General features: G+C 45.5%; 2 protein-coding genes across 8 annotated transcripts; both read left to right on the top strand.

Moving 5' to 3' along the window:
- The first annotated feature begins 214 nt into the window (after positions 1-214).
- Positions 215-6459, top strand: LOC103654603 (serine/threonine-protein kinase-like protein At1g28390). Of its 7 annotated transcripts, XM_008681446.3 has the most exons (4): positions 215-880; positions 957-1045; positions 3299-3337; positions 3989-6459. In XM_008681446.3, exon 4 carries the CDS (start codon positions 4030-4032, stop codon positions 6067-6069), a length of 2040 nt encoding a protein of 679 aa, XP_008679668.1. In that variant the 5' UTR covers positions 215-880; positions 957-1045; positions 3299-3337; positions 3989-4029; the 3' UTR covers positions 6070-6459. The 7 variants fall into 7 exon arrangements, with proteins under 7 accessions (XP_008679668.1, XP_008679664.1, XP_008679667.1 ...); XM_008681442.3 differs by lacking the exon at positions 3299-3337; XM_008681445.3 differs by having other exon boundaries at positions 3299-6459.
- A 2169-nt stretch (positions 6460-8628) lies between these two features.
- Positions 8629-10324, top strand: LOC100272704 (thioredoxin reductase). Its single transcript, NM_001147157.1, has 2 exons — positions 8629-9650; positions 10015-10324. The coding sequence occupies exons 1-2, from the start codon at positions 8702-8704 to the stop codon at positions 10113-10115; spliced, it is 1050 nt and encodes a 349-aa protein (NP_001140629.1). The 5' UTR covers positions 8629-8701; the 3' UTR covers positions 10116-10324.
- Positions 10325-24146: the final 13822 nt, after the last annotated feature.

Here is a 24146-nt window from a genome sequence, read left to right as displayed (position 1 = left end):
GAACTACTTATAAGTTATAAACAGATATTGTCAACTAAAAAACTAATATAGCAAAAGACAGATACTGGCAGCGAAGCAGGAATCTCTGGACGGGCCTATGGGCCGCACTATTCCTGGATGGGCCAGCGCCAATCCTAGCTAAGTGCGACGACCCCAGAAGCCCGGTCCACCCTTGCTCGCCTTCCACCGTCGCTCGCTCCTCCCGGCCCATCCGTTCGCCAGAGTCCTCCGGAGCAGCGAGGCGAAGGCGCGCCGCGGTTGCCGTCGCATCCGGCATCCATGCCATGGCTGGCCGATCGCGTCCCCCCCCCCCCCCCCCCCCCCCCCCCAGCCGGCGCCGCCTTCGCCTCCGGTACCACCCCCGCTTGTGCTTGTGGCAGCACAGCCACTGGTATCTAGTTTACTCATTCCTGACTCCCTCCCTCCGTGCTGCTACGATGCTTCACTCCCTGTATGCTGTTAGTACAGTACAAAGATTAAACCCTCTGAAAACACTGGCTTTGGAATCTGTTCCATTCCCACGTGTGCTTGCTCTAGATCGAATCCCCGTATATGCAGCGGTACAATCATTTGCCGTGTTAGGTTTTCGTTTGCTAGTTTGATGTCAGAAGTCCGCCGTGGTGCAGCACTGCAGTCTGCAACGGCGATCAGCTACCGACACTTTGACTGGCGTCCTGCGCGCTGCAGCGGGGGGATCTCCAGGCACCGCTGCTGCATCCGCGAAAGTTCCTCTTATTGAAAAAAAAAAATCGCTTGACCGATTCCACAGACGGACAGATCAACCAATGAGCGTCTTCCGGGTAGGCCCTCGAAGCCAGTGGACTGGTTCTGCCACGTGGGTTTGCTCCCCGTCGCAGTTCAGCACCACAGGCTCCATATGGTCAGCCTTCAGCCCTCGCCTTTCAAGCCTGTAAGTAATCCGCCTCACTTATGTATGAAGGCTCCTTTCGCTGCAGGGCTCCTTGGTTGCCTGGCCGGAGAAGTCGCTTCTGGCAGCCGTCGCCGGAGCTGAGGAGCGGGAAAGCCTGACGCTGACGTGCGCACGGTACGTTTACCTCCAGCGCTGGCTGTCTTCCATGGCTTTTGAGTTCAGAGAAGATCTACATATGTGTGAGAAATTCTTCAGCTTGTTTCTGTAGGTAGTGTTGCTGTGAATATTTGGTATGCATAAAATTATTTATCTGCATACTGGGGGTGCCGGTGGGTGGGCTGATTATTATGCATGGGTTACTGTATTGTTTTGAGTAAAATCGCAGAACAGCGTGTATAATATGGCGATATGTACTAGAGAACACCTGTGTTGGTGCTCTTTTGCACAAATTAAGCCACATGGATGGACGTGTTCGTAATAGCACAGAGCCATGGGACACTATTTTCGCGATCTTGATTCCAAGCGGGCACACGCGGAAGCTGAAACGGCCTGAAAGCTCCTGCCATGGCACATCCAAAGGATGGAAAGATACTGGATGCTTTCATCGTCTTTCTCAGGTCAAAAAACCAGCGGACCTCCATGGCGCTGAGGCCTAGAGTCCGCACCTTGCTGTATGAACTTGCAATGCTAGAGGACAGCGTGCACAACTGTATGCACGATCTGCTGGACACAAGCTTAGCCAATATAGAATACACAAACTCAACTTATGTCCTAAACCCTAAACACCATCTTACTTTAATGATGACAATTTTTCTAAGGTCTATTCCTTTGCTTAAATAAAAGATTGCATGCAAAATAAATTGCAGTTTTATTATCAAACACGTAAAAGGCTACCACCACACTTTCTGCTTCTCTGGTTGCTAGGTGTGTTGGGACTGACAATGAGAAAAAAGATAACTCATGTTGTTCTTTCCCGCACATCTATATCGCCGGCGAAATCGTCGTCACTGAGCCCAACCAGATGAGCTTGTTCCTTCTTCCTCCCATACTACTGCCTCCAATACTTGATTCCTGCGGAATATGCTTCACCTCAGCAAGGTGATCTTTATACGACCCTACAAAACGGCTCACATAGCCAGCAAAGAATGCAATATCATGACGGGTGTTAACCAAGTACATGAGACTTGCTGCAGTGATGTCAGTGGTTTCTCGTTTGCATCCTCCACCGCCCTGAGCCGACCGGTAAGGCCTTCGACAGTGAGTGTCCACACATCAAGGAGGGTCGTGATCGCTTCCACGATCTGCTTCAAATGTTTTGGCGCACTACAAATGATCTTGTTAACCATAGTCTCCTCCAATTTTTCGCCCAAGGTAGCTAGAGTTGCGACCATCCCTTTGAGACACAACAACAAATCTTTGATGCTCTTGCCCTCCTTGAATGCTGCTAGATCGAACAACCATCGAAGGTTCTATATCGTCGTCTTCTTCACGCGGTCATCCCGTCATCCCCGACAGACATCTCTGTGATGGCATCCCACACCTCCTTCACCGTCTCCTTGTCGGTGACTGCAGACACCATCTCAAGTGGCAATACACAACAGAGAGCGTCAAGCGCCATCATCTCCTCGTGTGAATCGTCATCTCCCTTCTCGATGACCTTCTGCCGAGCTCATGCCTTCAACTTCACCTTCATCGGGAGCACTAAATATGAGTAATTTATCTTTGTGAGGGCGGTGTAGTTATCCCTACCACCCACCTCATGAATCACCTCCTGGATGCCTGGATCACCATGCCATCTTTAAAGGTGTTGTTCTTAGACTTTGTCTTGGATATCTTCGACAATATATCTCTGATACCAATTGTTAGGACCCTTAGAACTTTGTTGTAGCAAGCACTTGACCAAGAGAGCACACAAACTCACGTAACAGTAACACATAAGAACACATATGAAGCACAGGACAGTAGCGCAAGGATTGACAAATCACAGCTGGGTGGAGCATATTAGAGGGGCCCTGTCAGTGCAAGTTCTGGTCGAAAATTTGCAACTTTGGGATCTTGTATATGCGCTGGAACTCCAAGCCAACAATCTAGGCGGTCAAACACATAAAGGCTAATTTTCTAATATGGGTAACATACCAAAACTTAGCACTCAAGGTTTATTTTCAACATGTCCATGTGAACTTGATTAGGCTAATAAAGGGATTTTGGGTCTTTCGTTTGGGTGAATTTAGAATGAGGTGGTCTTGGAGTATTTGGCCTACAATTAAGCATCTTTGTGTGAGTTTGTGCTGTTCATGGGAGGTTTTATTTGATTCCTTTGGGGATTATGGAACTCTGTATTTTGACATGGGGAAGATTTGGATTGAGCCATATTGTTTGAATAATGATTGTCTAACATCCATCCTTATCCTCTCCTCCTAGTTGCAGGTACAACCGTGAATACCGACATCCCTGTTGTACTCACAGGCATCTCCATCAACCTTTGTTTTCTTCGTGATGTGTGTGCTAAATATTTTTGTGTTCAGATGATCCATTCACATTGTACTGACTGAGTCAACACACTCCACTCTAGCATGATATTGGTTCTTCCGATGTGGCAGCTCAGTTCAAAGTCATCTCGATGCTACTTTGTGTGCTTGCTCACATGGAGAGTGCTAAAATATGTGGTTTTGAGTTATTATAAATGCCCATGCCAACGTTTTTTTTTTGTTTTTTTTTTTTTGCAGAAGAATACAAACCTGTGGCTTTGTGTTATAAATTGCTTTACATACTGTAGTTTTGTGAGATTTGTTTTTTCTTTCCTATCAAAATAAGTGTAGAACAACTGATTCTATAGCTCATGGACTAATCCTTTAGTCTTGGGCTTCTATCATCAGATCAGTAGGCCAGACAACCTCTCTTGTTCACCAGTTGCATGACTAAAAAATATGGTCCACAGAGATAGTAAAGTGTGGCATACAACTATTGAAATAAGTTAAATGTGCCATATAGAGAAGATTGGAATAAATTAACTTATCCTGCTTGTCAACATATTTCAAATAAATAAAAGTCCTACTAATATTACTGTTAATTTCGGTTTTTATTTATCTTTTATTTATTTATTCTGGTCAATAACAGGTGCTCAGCATTGTGGCGAATGTGCTTTGGTAAATAAGATTATGACTGGAAATCTCATACACCGCCATGATAAGATAAAGCGTGAAGCTGATATCAGTGGCAATATTAAGATTTTTACGGAAGATGAGATTGAAAGAATTACCAACAACTTCAGCACTCTTATCGGAAAAGGTGGCTTTGGAGAAGTTTACAGGGGAACCCTTGATGACGACAACGAGCCTGTAGCAGTGAAGAAATACATCAACGAAGATTCGAGGGAAGTGTTCATGGAAGAGGTACGCATCCACAGTAAAATTGGCCACAAGAACGTGGTGAAGCTCATAGGCTATTGCATCGGGGAAAGCACTCTCATGATCGTGATGGAGTATATGTCCAAAGGAAATCTCAACGACCTGCTCCACTCTGAAATCTCGATCCCTTTGGATGTGAGATTGGGTATCGCTATAGGGTGTGCAGAGGCATTGAGCTACATGCACTCGATGCATGTATCATCCGGCAACCTTGTCTGTCATGGTGACATTAAGCCGGCCAACATACTTTTAGACGACAATCTGACAGCAAAATTGACGGATTTTGGGATCTCAAGGCTTCTGGTTGGTGGCGTCACTCGCTACACTACCACTGTGAAAGGAAGCATAGGTTACATGGATCCTATATACATTCAAGAGGGACGCCTTACTCCAAGAAGTGATGTTTATAGCTTTGGATTAGTTCTATGTGAACTAATGGCTGGAAAAGGGGTAAGAAAAGGTGCAATCAACCTCATTCTATACGCCAACAAAGGCTGTGCAAGTGGTAAAGGGTTCAGAGAGATTTGTGATGCTGCAATCGCAAACGAGAACAACATGAAGATCCTTAAAGAGATGCAGAAACTGGCAGCCGAATGCCTATCGCTGACCATTTCTAGGCGTCCTCAGATGACTGACGTGGTCAAACGCCTCCGGACGCTGAGAAAGGAACTAAAGAACAGGCATGAGAACTATTCGGAACCAATCTTGGCATCGCACCATTCGTGGCGCAAGAACAAGAAGCAAGAGATGATCGCGCCCACCTATAACTCTAAGCTGCAGATCAAGAAGAGCCTGAGCTTCTTCAAGAGGAGCATCAGCAGTTCCAAGGTCCAATCGGAGCCCAGCAACGTGAGGATTTTCGCGCAGGAGGAGCTGAAAGAAGTCACGCACAATTACTCTTGTCTACTCGGTGGAGGTCTTTCAGGCAAAGTCTACAGAGGGACACTCGAGGACAACGCAGTGGTCGCGGTGAGAGTGTTCTCTGAAGTGCTCGAGGGCTTCGAGGAAGCGTTTGTCAATGGCGGGATGATCCTGTCTCAGATATCCCACAGGAACGTCGTCAAACTCTTGGGATACTGCTTGGACGCCGATTGCCCGGCGTTCGTGTACGAGTACGCAGCTAGAGGCAGCCTATCCGATGTTCTGGACAGGCACGAGGACTTCCCGCTCGATCTACGCGCGAAGATCGCGGTGAAGATCGCAGAGGCATTGGAGTATCTCCATTCACCAGCGACCGGTATCATCAGGCACGGCTACGTGGTACCGTCCAAGATACTTCTGGATGGCAATTTCATGCCGAAGCTCACTGGCTTCTCATGGGCGAGGAAGCTTATCAAGGACCCGATTCACGATCGCTGTGTGTCACTGAGAGTGAAAGCCGATGTGTACCAGTTCGGCGTCCTTCTCCTGATGCTTATCAGCAGGAAGAACTTTGTGTTCTACGCCGACCACGACGACATCGTTGCGCAGTTCCGCGCGGCTCGGCAGGCAGATGGCAGCGGGAGGGCGTTCTTCGACGATGATGTTGCAGGTCATGGCGGAGACGTTGGTCTGCTTGAGGAGATGGGGAGGCTGTCGCTCAAGTGTGTTTGCGAGGAAATAGACCAGAGACCGACGATGAGTGAAGTGGCAGAGCACCTTCGGATCATTACGAGGTCCTGGAAGAAGTGTTCTTCGTCAGAGGGAGCTACGGCGCTGGTATCTAAAGCCATGGCTAAAAAGTCCCATGTCGCCGCCGAGGCTGAAGCCACTAAACTTGATTGGCCACCTGGTTCGGACATTAGAGACTGACCACCGTAAGGAATCGTGTACATACTGTGAATGATGTATTGTATTGTATAATCATCATCAGCAATCTTTCATGCGCTGCAATTTGGTTTGCAATTATATAATGTGTCATGCATGTGGTCATGTGGATGACCAACCGGAACGTGTCCTGTTCAAAGTTAACAGGTCAACTTGCAACCTGAATGTGTCATGCATGTGGTCATGTGGATGGCAACCTTACTGCAGGAGATGGGAAGAGTCACAAGAACACGGTTGGCGAAGCTTGGAGGCGCAGAACAGGTCTCCGAACCCGAGGCCATTCCCTGGTTTGATGGCAGTTCCATTCTGGAAACGGTGGGCGCATGTAATCGGATCAAATATGAACGGATATTATTTATTTTATATTTGTTTTCATTTTTTGAATTCAGACTGGGATACTGATATTATCAAGTCGTGTCGGATAAGATTTGAATAGATATCGATATCTTAAATATCTATCTTTAAGAATATGGATACGTATAAAAATCGAATACAGATCGAATACTGAGTACTCGGATTTAGATATAAATCGGATCTCAACTCCTTTAGATAAATCGAATTCGAATACGAACGCATAATATCCATACCATTTGCTCCACTAGCTACATGTTAACATGTAGAGCTGTAGCTAAGATGCACTATATTTTTTACTCAAGGTATCGGTGCAAATTTGTCCTAAATTATTAGACACTCTAGATTGCTCAACCATATCCATGCATGCGTGTATTTTCTTACAGCTATGCGTTGCTATAGAAATTAAACAAGTTGACGACCAAACTAACTAATTCGTGAAGGTCGAATTAATGTTCTGCCACACTGCTTATCACCACATAGATATCTTGGAGGCAGTGGAAGATCATAAATCAGCTTTAGTGATTGTTGATGGCTTCGGTCATTGATTGTGAGGAGCTCTTGTGCTTATTTTTGTGAGAGATTCATGAAGAGCAATTCTAGTGAAATCTTGGATGGTTATAGTGCTTTTGTAGTGTGGTTCTTATGTTGCCCATATTATGGATTTGACGTGTGATGTCAATTAGCGTGTGAACCACCTATCTTCAACTCACCACAAAAACAATGTAGGTTGCCTGCAAGCAACCACTCCTCATGAATATATCTTGTGCCATCCCTTGTCTCGTGTTGTTTCCTCACTATACTTGCTCTTGTAATCACCATCATTTACTTGTTGTACTTGACTACTTGTACAACTAGTCTTGTGTAAATTGTAATTAGAGGTACTTGCATTTGTATGATATCTCTTGCTATTAAGTATCTTGCCGTGTCTAGATTAAGGACCTATTTGGCAACAATGTTACTCAAACCATGGTTTTACAATACTATACTTTGTAATTATCATAGTAATACCATAGTTTTGGCCAGCTCCAAAAAATACCATGGTTTTGAGAAACATTATTTAGATACAATTGTAAACCATAATATTAAACAAAAGCTAGCCATGCCATAAAAACTTTGTTTGAAGTGGAATTTTCAATACTCCAAAAATATCATGATATCTAGAATACCATAATTTTAAAAACATAGTTTTCATAAATGCACCCAAACGACTTATAGCATAAAATACTATGGTACTACTAAAAACCATAGTATTACTTAAAAACTATAAAAATATTTTACTTCCAAAAGGGGCTCAAGCACGCACTGCCCAGTGCACGCACAGCAGCTACGGTGAAGGAGCCCATTTTGAGGAGGTTAAAAGTAACACAACTTGTACATCTTTAGAATTGAATTCCAAAATGTGCTAATAGGTGACATACTAGAGCTTGTCACAATGAAAGGGACAGAACTTTGACATACTAGCAGAAGTTGCTTTCGAAGTCAAGCTTATATTTGGAATTTAATTTGGTGTAGATTTGAACTTTCCATTATACACATACTGCCAATTGTATATATACACCTCCAAAATTGTTTCTTTCCTGAATATGTTAAGTGGCCTAGTAGTGTTAGTCACCTCGAAAAAGACGGCCTAGCTTGGACGTACTACAAGAGTCGCCTTCAAACTGACCTTAATTCTTAACTTGTAGTTTCAATTTAGTGCCATTTTGAAGAGGTTGTGTCAGCATATATATATGGTGTACAAATTTGTCAAGAACAAGGTAGAATGTCACTTTGGAAGTGACGTAGCTCTCTAGTATGTCACTTAAGATATTTTAGTTGATCAATTCCAAAATATACAAGATGGCATTGCACATGATAACAAATCTGATTGTCCATGCCGCATTCTTTCCTCGTCAAAGATTGCTTAGTTTTTTCATCTATTAATGGTCATAAGAATTGCTAAACTTTTTTTGAAGTTTTAATAACTTAACAAATTATGAATCATCCAAAACAACCATATCCATTGGCTTAACAAAATTTTTAGTTTAATAAAAAATCGTTTGCTGAAGGTTATTTTATATTTTTATTAAAAATATAAGGTCTTTCAAAAATATACTAATACTCTTATCCATAAGAGTATGTATTTGTATTGCAGGTGCAGCGGTCCAAAGCTGCAGCAGCCATGCAGACTACTACAAGAGACAGACGAGACGACGATCGAGTGCGAGCTGAATTCAGACAGACCGCCGCCGCAAAGCCAAGCAGGACACGCAAGCACTCAGCCATGGAGGGATCCGCAGCAGATGGGCCGCTCCGCACGCGCGTATGCATCATCGGGAGCGGCCCCGCCGCGCACACGGCGGCCATGTACGCGGCCCGCGCGGACCTCAAGCCCGTGCTGTTCGAGGGCTGGATGGCCAACGGCGTGGCCGCGGGCGGGCAGCTCACCACCACCACCGTCGTGGAGAACTTCCCGGGCTTCCCCGCGGGCATCATGGGCCGCGACCTCATGAAGCGCTGCCGCGACCAGTCGCAGCGCTTCGGCACCCGCATCCTCACCGAGACCGTCACCGCCGTCGACCTCTCGGCCCGGCCCTTCCGTGTCGTCGCCTCCGACAAGTCCACGACCGTGCTCGCCGACGCCGTCATCGTGGCCACAGGAGCCGTCGCCCGGCGCCTCGACTTCCCCGGGTCCGACACGTACTGGAACCACGGCATCTCCGCCTGCGCCGTGTGCGACGGCCCGGCCCCGATATTCCGCGACAGGCCGCTCGCCGTCGTGGGCGGCGGCGACTCCGCCATGGAGGAGTCCAGCTTCCTGACCAAGTACGGCTCCCGCGTCTACATCGTCCACCGCCGGAGCACGTTCCGGGCTTCCAAGATCATGCAGGACATGGTGCTCAAGAACCCCAAGATCCAGGTCGTCTGGAACTCGGTGGTTGTCGGGGCCTTCGGCGGCGCGGACGGGGACGGTGGCCGGCCGTTGTTGGCTGGCGTCAAGGTCGAGAACCTGGTGAGTGGCGAGGTCAAGGATCTCCAGGTGGCTGGCCTCTTCTTCGCCATCGGGCACACGCCGGCGACGGAGTTCCTCGGTGGGCAGCTCCAGCTGGACTCGCCTTCTGGATACGTGGTGACCAAGCCGGACTCCACCCACACTAGCGTGAAGGGGGTCTTCGCTGCTGGCGACGTGCAGGACAAGAAGTATCGCCAGGCCATTACTGCCGCCGGATCTGGTGAACACTACTGCTCTATGCATGATTCAGTCAAGATATACCGGATCATTTGAGATGTTTTAAATTGAAGTGTTGAAACTATGATAAATTCTACGCGGCAAAACTCTGATGATCGAACTGCTCTGCTGCACAAATGGTGATTGTGTCTACTTCATCCATCCTTGACTCCTTGTTTATAAAGAGTTAAGAGTTACCTGTTTTATGAAGAAAATCAAAATGTTCAACAAATATGTTAGTTATCGTTTTGCAATAGTAGTAACGTAAGTCAGAATGGTGGTTGGTCTCTTAATTACAAGATGAATCTTGGAAATTAACTGGCGTCTGATGGTTTCATCACCTGAGCGTATACTTGTGGATGTTGCAGGGTGCATGGCCGCTTTGGATGTTGAGCACTATCTGCAGGAGGTCGCGGTCGTCGGTGCACAGGAGGGCAAGTCTGTTCAGCCGTTGACGATGCTGGAATAAGCCGCAGGCTTAGGGCTAGTTTGGTGGATCGGGAAATGGAGGGAATCTATGGGAGAGAGATTCTCTTAATATTTATTTAATTTTGAATAATAAGGGATCCGTTCCTATGGATCCTATCCATTTTCATATCCAACAAACCAGTCATTAGGAGTGGCACGCCATGGGTTGTCATGATGATTGGAAATAAAAAATAGAATAATCACGCACGCATTATATATATATATATATATATATATATATATATATATATATATATATATATATATATATATATATATATATATATATATATATATATATATATATATATAGTTGTCGTCTCGTCTAAACTTTTAACATCGTTGTACTGGAAACTGATTCGTCCGCTTATCAACTTCTCAATGTCTAGCAGCCTGCTAGTTTCTTTCTTTCCTTTCAAGAGAAATTATTATTAAGGAAATTATATTGGACAATAAACTCTAACAATCCCCCACAATATCTTGAAAGAACAACATGATCGACTCTCCAAATATCATCAAATGTTGTTTATATACCAATTTTATGTTGGTGACAATTAAGTTTAACATTGATATAGAATCACAAGAATTACATCAGCTCACAACTACTCAGTGGTTGTGACTTGAATTGGTAGTGTGCAAACTAGTTTCGCTCAAGAATCTAACTAATACTTAGGGTCTTTTAGGCTACTTCTTCCGTTGGAGCTTATAGGCCATACCCCCTATGTCTTTTTTTCATGAGCTTCTTATAGAATTCTCACAACTCATAGACCACGATCAACTCACAACTCATAGACCGCGATCAACGATCAGCTTATATAGGTGTGTTCGTACAAAAATACCTTGTAGGACGGTATCTCATTATTAATCATCTAGATAGATTAAGACAAAAGTCATCTTGCCATATTACAGACTAGAGTACTAGATTTTCTCTGAAGCAGGTAACATAGTATATACTCTCCTAGTTACACTCATAGCTTGTCCCCCCCCCCCCCCAAAACTTTTAATTTATGGGGTCTCCAATCACCGAAGGGTTGTGTTGCCGCCGTGTGCAACTCAAGGAGTCTCAAGCCCATTTCGTTCAATGCATTATCTAACACATTTCAACAGACCTTTAATAAATGGTTCTGCAAGACACCTATTAAATATGATTGTGTGATGATTGCCACAACGCACGGACATTTCGCTGCAGCTGCCTACGGTAGGCGCTAAGCCGATCCGGGGCACGCGTGAATCGACGCCACACATGGATAGATTGTGGTTGAGGCGGATATAGCTGTGCAGGATCGGAGTTGAGGACGCCGAGTGGTTGTATATGGTCCTCCGACCGTCTGGGTCGCCACCCGCGACGAGCTGGCCAGGAAAGCCGAAAGCGGACAGCGGCGCGAGTCTCCTTGGGTACAGGCAGAGCTCCGATCCATCCGGCACGCCGAGGATTCGCGCACGAATGCGAGACGGACAAACCAGCAGCCCAATCACGCAGATTCGCCTGCTGTCTATCACCCACGACTAGCCTACTCCTCCGTCGCCTACCACGCAAGGAAATTGAACGGCAGCCTCCTCCTTTTGTCGCCTGCCGCCGATCCTGCGATTAATAATTAAACTACTACTTCCTCCTCCGTCTTAAACTATAAATCATTTTAACTTTTTTTTAAAAAAACAAAACATCTTAAGTTAAATCAAATCTATATAATAGAATAACAATATTTATAAAAAAACAAATCAGCGGCCCTAATGTTGGCACCGATCTAGACGTCAATCACTGTAAGGTGTAGCGGTGCTCTCTGCAGTAGAGCGGACGATCCACGACCTAGGACGGACGGTCCACGCGTGCGCAAGGTTGGCGACGTTCACCAACTACACCTGGATCTCGCTCCCGGGAGGAACCCCGTCAGGGAGGAAATATCCTAGGGTTTGTCTTGGTATCGACAAGCCACCCAAGACGTCTAGACGACGTAGAGTCGAAGAGAGACAAGAATTTAGGTGAAGAAGGCTACGTTAATGTCTACTCGTAGCACAACAGGAATACTGAAAATTCCCGTCGGCTTGAGTACAAACCGACGAAAATAAAATAATCTTCGTCGGCTACGCAATAGTTGACGAGGATAAAATAATCCCCATCAGCCAGCTGCCCAAGCCGACAGGAGTTATTATTTTAGGCAACACGTCCGAGGCAGCTTTTTAAAATTCCATCGGCTTGGTCAGCTGGCCGACGGAATTACGTAATCCCTGTCGGCTTGGTCAGCTAGCCGACGGAAATTACGTAATCCCCGCTGGCTTTTTAGGTAACGGCGCGAGACACAAAACTTCATTCTATCTTCTTCCATGTCGCGCTCGCGAGCCCTGCACCGCCGCTCCATGCCCCGCCTGTGGCCATCGACGACGCGCGCCGCCCTCGTGCCTTGCACCACCGCTCCCTGCCCCGCCCCCGAGCGCGCAGGCCGGCGCGGCCACCGCCGAGCGCGGCCACCAACGCCGCGGAGCGCGGACGCCGTTGTCGCCGAGCATGCAGCCCCACACCGACGTCGTGGTCTCCCCCATCACTACCACTCCTTCCAACCGACGACGCTATTGAGGTGCTTGCTCTATCAACATTAATTTAATGTTTTACGATTATCAGTATAAACAAATGGTTCATGATTAGAAGTGTGATTGTGGTGATCTTTATTTTCGTTAGTTTTTAAGGCCGACGAGAGTTAAATGTAATTTGATTACAATTTGTATGATTTTGGTGGTTTTTATTTTCGTCGGTTTTTAAGGCTGACAGGAGTTAACTATAATGCGATTACAATTTGTTTAATATTGTTATTTGTTGGTATGATTTGGCCTAATATGATTTGATGTATGATATTTGTTATTTCTAACTTGATTTTGTAAATATGATATGATGTATTTGATATTATTATTTAATGAATTTGTTGTTATGCAAATATTAATCAATTTGATAGATTTGATGTTGCAAATTTTGTTAATTGATGAATATCATGTTAATGTGATGTATTGATGTATGATATTTGTTATTTCAAACTTTATTTTGTAACTATGAATTGATAAATTTGATGTTATGGTTAATAAATTTGATGTTCTGAAAATATTATTTAATTTGATGGATTTAATGTTGCAAATTTTGTTAATTGATGAATATCATATTAATGTGATGAAGGTGAAGTAATGTATATATATATATATATATATATATATATATATATATATATATATATATATATATACTTTATTACTTACCTATAGATGTAGGTCGTGACGTGTAGAAACATTAATGTCTCACACGCACTTCGTACTCGTACACAACCGCAATAATGGGTGATAGACATGATTGGATATATGAAGGCTTCAAGAAGGGTGGGTGTCACACAAGTGAATGGTTTGACAAAACTCAGTTGTTTCTGGACCATGTAGTGCTTTATCACAAATAGATAATATTAGGTGTCCATGCAATAAATGCAAAAATATGACGAGCCACACCAAGAGGCAGGTCACACTACACTTGTGCTCGCATGGTTTCGTGCCATGCTATAAAATCTGGTATCTGATAGTCGCCTAGAGGGGGGGGTGAATAGGGCGAAACTGAAATTTACAAAAATAATCACAACTACAAGCCGGGGTTAGCGTTAGTGATAATAAATGAGTCCGCAAGAGAGGGCGCAAAACAAATCGCAAGCAAATAAGGAGAGTGACACGTGGATTTGTTTTACCGAGGTTCGGTTCTTGCAAACCTACTCCCCGTTGAGGAGGCCACAAAGGCCGGGTCTCTTTCAACCCTTCCCTCTCTCAAACGGTCCCTCGGACCGAGTGAGCTTCTCTTCTCTAATCAAAGCCGGAACAAAACTTCCCCGCAAGGGCCACCACACAATTGGTGCCTCTTGCCTTGATTACAATGGAGTTTTGATCACAAGAACAAGTGAGAAAGAAAAGAAGCAATCCAAGCGCAAGAGCTCAAATGAACACGGCAAATCACTCTCACTAGTCACTAGGGTTTTGTGTGGAATTGGAGAGGATTTGATCTCTTTGAATGTGTCTAGAATTGAATGCCTAGCTCTTGTAAGTGGTTGAGAAGTGGAAAACTTGGATCGGCAATGAATGTGGGGTGGTTGGGGTATTTATAGCCCCAACCACCAAAAAGTGACCGTTGCTTGGCAGCCTCTGTTCGATGGCGCACCGGACAGTCCGGTGCACACCGGACAGTCCGGTGCCCCTGCCACGTCACACTGCCGTTGGATTCTAGCCGTTGGAGCTTCTGACTTGTGGGCCTGCCGAGGTGTCCGGTGCACACCGGACATGCACTGTTTGATGTCCGGTGCACCGGTATGGGCAGCCCAGACGTCTGCGCGCGCTGCGCGCGCATTTAATGCTGCGCAGGGAGCCGTTGGCGCCGCAGAGAGCCGTTGCTCCGCTGACACACCGGACAGTCCGGTGCACACCGGACAGTCCGGTGAATTATAGCGGAGCGGCTGTCGTGAAAACCCGAGGATGACGAGTTCCGGAGGCCGCGGTTCGTTGGCGCACCGGACATGTCCGGTGCACACCGGACAGTCCGGTGAATTATAGCGCGCCGGCCTCCGCAAATTCCCGAGGGCGAAGGGTTGAAGTCGAAGTCCTCTGGCGAAGGGTAGAAAACGAAGTCTACGGGCGCACCGGCCTCCGCGAATTCCCGAGGGCGAAGGGTTGAAGTCGAAGTCTTCTGGCGAAGGGTAGAAAACGAAGTCTACGGGCGCACCGGCCTCCGCGAATTCCCGAGGGCGAAGGGTTGAAGTCGAAGTCTTCTGGCGAAGGGTAGAAAACGAAGTCTACAGGCGCACCGGACACTGTCCGGTGCACACCGGACAGTCCGGTGCCTCCAGCCAGAGGTGCCCTCGGTTGCCTTTTGTTGAATCCAACACTTGGTCTTTTTATTGGCTAGATGTGAACCTTTTGCACCTGTATAACTTATACACTAGAGCAAACTAGTCAGTCCAATATTTGTGTTGGGCAATTCAACCACCAAAATTATTTAGGAACTAGGTGTAAGCCTAATTCCCTTTCAATCTACCCCTTTTTGGTGATTGATGCCAACACAAACCAAAGCAAATATAGAAGTGCATAATTGAACTAGTTTACCTAATGTAAGTGCAAAGGTTACTTGGAATTGAGCCAATATAACTACTTACAAGATATGCAAGGAATGTTTCTTTCTTATATAACATTTTGGACCACGTTTGCACCACATGTTTTGTTTTTGCAAATTCTTTTTGTAAATCCATTTCAAAGATCTTTTGCAAATAGTCAAAGGTGCATGAATAAGAGTTTGCAAAGCATTTTCAAGATTTGAAATTGTCTCCCCCTATTTCAAATGCTTTTCCTTTGACTAAACAAAACTCCCCCTAAAAGAGATCCACCTCTTAGTGTTCAAGAGGGTTTTGATATACCATTTTTGAAATACTACTTTCTCCCTCTTTTGAACACAATAGGATACCAAATGATAAAGACTTTTGGAAAGCACTAAGTTTTCAAATTTGGTGGTGGTGGTGCGGTCCTTTTGCTTTGGGCTCATTTCTCCCCCTTTTTGGCATGAATCGCCAAAAACGGAATCATTAGAGCCCTCGAAGTAAGTTCCTCCCCTTTGGTCATAAGTAAATGAGTTAAGATTATACCAAAGACGAGGTCCGGTCCTTTTGCTTTTGAGCTTTTACTCTCTCCCCCAAGGATAGAGTCCTTTTCCTTGATGCTCATTTCTCCCCCAAAGAAGAGAGAGTTGCTCGGAGTGGTGGCGAGGTATGAGTTACGGAGTGGAAGCCTTTTTCTTCGCCGAAGACTCCAATTCCCTTTCAATATACCTATGACTTGGTGTGAAATAGACTTAAAAACACATTAGTCATAGCATATAGAAGAGATATGATCAAAGGTATTCAAATGAGCTATGTGTGCAAGCTTAGCAAAAGAAATTTCTAGAATCAAGAATATTGAGCTCATGCCTAAGTCTGGTAAAAGATTGTTCATCAAGTGGCTTGGTAAAGATATCGGCTAATTGATCTTTAGTATTAATGTAAGAAATCTCGATATCCCCCTTTTGTTGGTGATCCCTAAGAAAATGATACCGAATGGCTATGTGCTTAGTGCGGCTATGCTCGACGGGATTGTCGGCCATTTTGATTGCACTCTCATTATCACATAGCAAAGGGACTTTGGTTAATTTGTAACCGTAGTCCCGCAGGGTTTGCCTCATCCAAAGCAATTGCGCGCAACAATGTCCTGCGGCAATGTACTCGGCTTCGGCGGTGGAAAGAGCGACCGAATTTTGCTTCTTTGAAGCCCAAGACACCAAGGATCTTCCCAAAAATTGGCAAGTCCCCGATGTGCTCTTCCTATTGATTTTGCACCCCGCCCAATCGGCATCCGAATAACCAATTAAATCAAATGTGGATCCCCTAGGGTACCAAAGTCCAAACTTAGGAGTATAAGCCAAATATCTCAAGATTCGTTTTACGGCCGTAAGGTGTGATTCCTTAGGGTCGGATTGGAATCTTGCACACATGCAAACGGAAAGCATAATGTCCGGTCGAGATGCACATAAATAAAGCAATGAACCAATCATCGACCGGTATACCTTTTGATCCACGGACTTACCTCCCGTGTCGAGGTCGAGATGCCCATTAGTTCCCATGGGTGTCTTGATGGGTTTGGCATCCTTCATCCCAAACTTAGCAAGAATATCTTGAGTGTACTTCGTTTGGCTAATGAAGGTGCCCTCTTGGAGTTGCTTGACTTGGAATCCTAGAAAATACTTCAACTCCCCCATCATCGACATCTCGAATTTCTGTGTCATGATCCTACTAAACTCTTCACATGTAGACTCGTTAGTAGACCCAAATATGATATCATCAACATAAATTTGGCATACAAACAAGTCATTTTCAAGAGTTTTAGTAAAGAGTGTAGGATCGGCCTTGCCAACTTTGAAGCCATTAGCAATAAGGAAATCTCTTAGGCATTCATACCATGCTCTTGGGGCTTGCTTGAGCCCATAAAGCGCCTTAGAGAGCCTATAGACATGGTTAGGGTACTCACTGTCTTCAAAGCCGGGAGGTTGCTCAACATAGACCTCTTCCTTGATTGGTCCATTGAGGAAGGCACTTTTCACGTCCATTTGATAAAGCTTAAAGCCATGGTAAGTAGCATAGGCTAATAATATGCGAATTGACTCAAGCCTAGCTACGGGTGCATAGGTTTCACCGAAATCCAAACCTTCGACTTGTGAATACCCTTTGGCCACGAGTCGAGCTTTGTTCCTTGTCACCACACCATGCTCATCTTGCTTGTTGCGGAAGACCCATTTGGTTCCTACAACATTTTGGTTAGGACGTGGAACTAAATGCCATACCTCGTTCCTCGTGAAATTGTTGAGCTCCTCTTGCATCGCCACCACCCAATCCGAATCTTGGAGAGCTTCCTCTACCCTGTGTGGCTCAATGGAGGAAACAAAAGAGTAATGTTCACAAAAATGAGCAACCCGAGATCGAGTAGTTACCCCCTTATGAATGTCGCCGAGGATGGTGTCGACGGGGTGATCTCGTTGGATTGCTTGGTGGACTCTTGGGTGTGGCGGTCTTGGTTCTTCCTCATCCTCCTTTTCTTGATCATTTGTATCTCCCCCTTGATCATTGTTATCATCTTGAGGTGGCTTGTCTTCTTGATTTTGCTCTTCATCATTTTGAGCCTCATCCTCATTTTGAGTTGGTGGAGATGCTTGCATGGAGGAGGATGGTTGATCTTGTGTACTTTGAGGCTCTTCGGATTCCTTAGGACACACATCCCCGATGGACATGTTCCTTAGCGCGATGCATGGAGCCTGTTCTTCACCTATCTCATCAAGATCAACTTGCTCTACTTGAGAGCCGTTAGTTTCATCAAACACAACGTCACAAGAGACTTCAACTAGTCCAGTGGACTTGTTAAAGACCCTATATGCCCTTGTGTTTGAGTCATAACCAAGTAAAAAGCCTTCTACAGTTTTAGGAGCAAATTTAGATTTTCTACCTCTTTTAATAAGAATGAAGCATTTGCTACCAAAAACTCTAAAATATGAAATGTTGGGCTTTTTACCGGTTAGGAGTTCATATGATGTCTTCTTGAGGATTCGGTGAAGATATAACCGGTTGATGGCGTAGCAGGCGGTGTTGACCGCTTCGGCCCAAAACCGGTCCGGTGTCTTGTACTCATCAAGCATGGTTCTTGCCATGTCCAATAGAGTTCGATTCTTCCTCTCCACTACACCATTTTGTTGAGGCGTGTAGGGAGAAGAGAACTCATGCTTGATGCCTTCCTCCTCAAGAAAGCCTTCAATTTGAGAGTTCTTGAACTCCGTCCCGTTGTCGCTTCTTATTTTCTTGATCCTTAAGCCGAACTCATTTTGAGCCCGTCTCACGAATCCCTTTAAGGTTTCTTGGGTTTGAGATTTTTCCTGTAAAAAGAATACCCAAGTGAAGCGAGAATAATCATCCACAATAACAAGACAATACTTACTCCCGCCGATGCTTATGTAAGCAATCGGGCCGAATAGATCCATGTGGAGTAGCTCAAGCGGCCTGTCGGTCGTCATGATGTTCTTGTGTGGATGATGGACTCCAACTTGCTTCCCCGCCTGGCATGCGCTACAAATCCTGTCTTTCTCAAAATGAACATTTGTTAATCCTAAAATGTGCTCTCCCTTTAGAAGCTTATGAAGATTCTTCATCCCAACATGGGCTAGTCGACGATGCCAGAGCCAACCCATGTTAGTCTTAGCAATTAAGCAAGTGTCGAGTTCAGCTCTATCAAAATCTACCAAGTATAGCTGACCCTCTAACACTCCCTTAAATGCTATTGAATCATCACTTCTTCTAAAGACAGTGACACCAACATCAGTGAATAGACAGTTGTAGCCCATTTGACATAATTGAGAAACGGAAAGCAAGTTGTAATCTAATGAATCAACAAGAAAAACATTGGAAATGGAATGGTCAGGTGAAATAGCAATTTTACCCAAACCTTTGACCAACCCTTGATTTCCATCCCCGAATGTGATAGCTCGTTGGGGATCTTTGTTTTTCTCATATGAGGAGAACATCCTTTTCTCCCCGGTCATGTGGTTTGTGCACCCGCTATCGAGTATCCAACTAGAGCCCCCGGATGCATAAACCTACAAAACAATTTTAGTTCTTGACTTTAGGTACCCAAACGGTTTTGGGTCCTTTGGCATTAGAAACAAGAACTTTGGGTATCCAAACACAAGTCTTGGAGCCCTTGTGTTTGCCCCCAACAAATTTGGCAACTACCTTGCCGGATTTGCTAGTAAGCACATAAGATGCATCAAAAGTTTTAAATGAAATGGCATGATCATTTGATGCATTAGGAATTTTCTTCTTAGGCAACTTAGCGTGGGTTGGTTGCCTAGAACTAGATGTCTCACCCTTATACATAAAAGCATGATTAGGGCCAGAGTGAGACTTCCTAGAATGAATCTTCCTAATTTTGCTCTCAGGATAGCCGGCAGGGTATAAAATGTAACCCTCGTTATCCTGAGGCATGGGAGCTTTGCCCTTAACAAAGTTAGACAAGTTCTTAGGAGGGGCATTAAGTTTGACATTGTCTCCCCTTTGGAAGCCAATGCCATCCTTGATGCCAGGGCGTCTCCCATTATAAAGCATGCTACGAGCAAATTTAAATTTCTCATTTTCTAAGTTGTGCTCGGCAATTTTAGCATCTAGTTTAGCTATATGATCATTTTGTTGCTTAATTAAAATCATGTGATCATGAATAGCATTAATATCAACATCTCTACATCTAGTACAAATGGAAACATGCTCAATGGTAGATGTAGAGGGTTTGCAAGATTTTAATTCTACAACCTTAGCATGCAGCATATCATTTTTAGTTCTAAGGTCAGAAATTGTAACATTGCAAACATCTAGTTCTTTAGCCTTAGTAATCAACTTTTCATTTTCTACTCTAAGACTAGCAAGAGAAATGTTCAAATCTTCAATCCTAGCAAGCAAATCATCATTATTATCTCTAGGAGTGGAAATTGAAACATCACAAACATGAGAATCAACCTTAGCATTTAAAATAGCATTTTCATTCCTAAGGTTGTCAATTATTTCACGGCAAGTGCTTAGCTCACTAGATAATTTTTCACATTTTTCTACTTCTAGAGCATAAGCCTTTTTAACCTTAACATGTTTTTTGTTTTCTTTAATTAGACAATCCTCTTGGGAATCCAAAAGGTCGTCCTTTTCATGAATAGCACTAACCAATTCATTCAATTTTTCTTTTTGAGCTGTGTTAAGGTTGGCAAAAAGGGAACGCAAATTATCTTCCTCATCACTAGCATTGTCATCACTAGAGGATTCATATTTAGTGGAGGATTTAGATTTAACCTTCTTTTTGCCGTCCTTTGCCATGAGGCACTTGTGGCCGACGTTGGGGAAGAGGAGTCCCTTGGTGACGGCGATGTTGGCGGCGTCCTCGTCGTCGGAGGAGTCGCTTGAGCTTTCGTCGGAGTCCCACTCGCGACAAACATGGGCATCGCCGCCCTTCTTCTTGTAATACCTCTTCTTTTCCTTTCGTCTCCCCTTCTTGTCGTCACCTCGGTCACTGTCACTAGATATAGGACATTTAGCAATAAAATGACCGGGCTTACCACACTTGTAGCAAACCTTCTTGGAGCGGGACTTGTAGTCTTTCCCCCTCCTTTGTTTGAGGATTTGGCGGAAGCTCTTGATGACGAGCGCCATCTCCTCATTGTCAAGCTTGGAGGCGTCTATTGGTTGTCGGCTTGGTGTAGACTCCTCCTTTTCTTCCGTCGCCTTGAATGCAACGGGTTGAGCTTCGGATGGCTCGCCAAGCTCGTTGATTTTCCTCGAGCCTTCTATCATGCACTCAAAACTTACAAAATGCCCGATGACTTCCTCGGGGGTCATTTTAGTATATCTAGGATTGCCACGAATCAATTGAACTTGAGTGGGATTAAGAAAAATAAGAGATCTTAAAATAACATTTACCACTTCGTGGTCGTCCCACTTCTTGCTCCCGAGGTTGCGCACTTGGTTTATCAAGGTCTTGAGCCGGTTGTACATGTGTTGTGGCTCCTCCCCTTTGTGAAGCCGGAATCGACCGAGCTCCCCCTCGATCGTTTCCCGCTTGGTGATCTTGGTGAGCTCATCTCCCTCGTGCGCAGTTTTGAGCACATCCCAAATCTCCTTTGCATTTTTCAACCCTTGCACTTTGTTGTATTCTTCCTTGCTTAGAGAGGCAAGGAGTATGGTTGTGGCTTGAGAGTTGAAGTGCTCGATTTGGGCCACCTCATCCTCATCATAGTTTTCATCCCCTACGGATGGTACCTGTGCACCAAACTCAACAACATCCCATATACTTTTGTGGAGCGAGATTAGATGAAATCGCATTAAATCGCTCCACCTAGCGTAATCTTCACCATCAAAAGTTGGTGGTTTGCCTAATGGGACGGAAAGTAAAGGTGTATGTTTGGAAATGCGAGGGTAGCGTAGGGGGATCTTACTATACTTCTTGCGCTCTTGGCGCTTAGAAGTGACGGAGGGCGCATCGGAGTCGGAGGTAGAAGTTGATGAAGTGTCGGTCTCGTAGTAGACCACCTTCCTCATCCTCTTGTGCTTGTCGCCTTTCCGATGTGGCTTGTGGGAGGAAGATTTTTCCTTCTTCTCTTTGTGGTGAGAAGAAGATTTCTTCCCTTTGTTGGAGGAGCTCTTCTTCTTCTCCCTCCTTTTGGTGCGGGACTCTTCCGATGAAGTGCTCCCGTAGCTTGTAGTGGGCTTTTCGCCGGTCTCCATCTCCTTCTTGGCGTGATCTCCCGACATCACTTCGAGCGGTTAGGCTCTAATGAAGCACCGGGCTCTGATACCAATTGATAGTCGCCTAGAGGGGGGGGTGAATAGGGCGAAACTGAAATTTACAAAAATAATCACAACTACAAGCCGGGGTTAGCGTTAGTGATAATAAATGAGTCCGCAAGAGAGGGCGCAAAACAAATCGCAAGCAAATAAGGAGAGTGACACGTGGATTTGTTTTACCGAGGTTCGGTTCTTGCAAACCTACTCCCCGTTGAGGAGGCCACAAAGGCCGGGTCTCTTTCAACCCTTCCCTCTCTCAAACGGTCCCTCGGACCGAGTGAGCTTCTCTTCTCTAATCAAAGCCGGGAACAAAACTTCCCCGCAAGGGCCACCACACAATTGGTGCCTCTTGCCTTGATTACAATGGAGTTTTGATCACAAGAACAAGTGAGAAAGAAAAGAAGCAATCCAAGCGCAAGAGCTCAAATGAACACGGCAAATCACTCTCACTAGTCACTAGGGTTTTGTGTGGAATTGGAGAGGATTTGATCTCTTTGAATGTGTCTAGAATTGAATGCCTAGCTCTTGTAAGTGGTTGAGAAGTGGAAAACTTGGATCGGCAATGAATGTGGGGTGGTTGGGGTATTTATAGCCCCAACCACCAAAAAGTGACCGTTGCTTGGCAGCCTCTGTTCGATGGCGCACCGGACAGTCCGGTGCACACCGGACAGTCCGGTGCCCCTGCCACGTCACACTGCCGTTGGATTCTAGCCGTTGGAGCTTCTGACTTGTGGGCCTGCCGAGGTGTCCGGTGCACACCGGACATGCACTGTTTGATGTCCGGTGCACCGGTATGGGCAGCCCAGACGTCTGCGCGCGCTGCGCGCGCATTTAATGCTGCGCAGGGAGCCGTTGGCGCCGCAGAGAGCCGTTGCTCCGCTGACACACCGGACAGTCCGGTGCACACCGGACAGTCCGGTGAATTATAGCGGAGCGGCTGTCGTGAAAACCCGAGGATGACGAGTTCCGGAGGCCGCGGTTCGTTGGCGCACCGGACATGTCCGGTGCACACCGGACAGTCCGGTGAATTATAGCGCGCCGGCCTCCGCAAATTCCCGAGGGCGAAGGGTTGAAGTCGAAGTCCTCTGGCGAAGGGTAGAAAACGAAGTCTACGGGCGCACCGGCCTCCGCGAATTCCCGAGGGCGAAGGGTTGAAGTCGAAGTCTTCTGGCGAAGGGTAGAAAACGAAGTCTACGGGCGCACCGGCCTCCGCGAATTCCCGAGGGCGAAGGGTTGAAGTCGAAGTCTTCTGGCGAAGGGTAGAAAACGAAGTCTACAGGCGCACCGGACACTGTCCGGTGCACACCGGACAGTCCGGTGCCTCCAGCCAGAGGTGCCCTCGGTTGCCTTTTGTTGAATCCAACACTTGGTCTTTTTATTGGCTAGATGTGAACCTTTTGCACCTGTATAACTTATACACTAGAGCAAACTAGTCAGTCCAATATTTGTGTTGGGCAATTCAACCACCAAAATTATTTAGGAACTAGGTGTAAGCCTAATTCCCTTTCAGTATCTCCACGGGGAGTCACGCCTTGAATGAGCAACGCAAGTAGAAGTTGATGACGGTGAAATGATGATAGGATGGACCAGATGCTTGAGGATCTGTAGCCTGAATTGGCCCCAGATCATCATGATTCACCTACACCGGAGGTTCAAAAGTTCTCCGAACTCCTCAAAGCGTCAGAAGAGCCTCTTCATGGGCACACCGATGTGACCATTCTCGAATTCGTGACCCAACTGATGTCAATCAAGTCCAAATTTGCATTCTCAATCAATTGCTACAAGGAGCTCGTGGATTTGATTAGCGAGGTTCTTCCTACGGGTCACAAGATGCCCAAAGACATGTACCAGTCCAAGAAATTGCTTGAAGGTCTTGGTATGGAGTATGAGAAGATTGATGTTTGCCAGGACAACTGCATGTTTTTTTGGAAGGAACATGACAAAGAGCAGAAATGCTTAAAGTGTGGGAAGTCGAGGTACGTGGAGCTTGTAAATGAAGATGGGGAGAAGGTGCTGACAAAGGTTGCACGTAAACAACTTCGTTACATGCCTCTCACTCCTAGAGTGAAACGTTTGTTTCTCTCGAGGAAGATCGCTATGCACATGAGGTGGCATAAAGATTGTACGGAGAGACAAGA

The sequence above is a fragment of the Zea mays genome, chromosome 4, assembly GCF_902167145.1.
Source record: "Zea mays cultivar B73 chromosome 4, Zm-B73-REFERENCE-NAM-5.0, whole genome shotgun sequence".
NCBI lineage: Eukaryota > Viridiplantae > Streptophyta > Magnoliopsida > Poales > Poaceae > Zea > Zea mays.
This window is presented reverse-complemented; position numbering and strand designations above follow the sequence as displayed.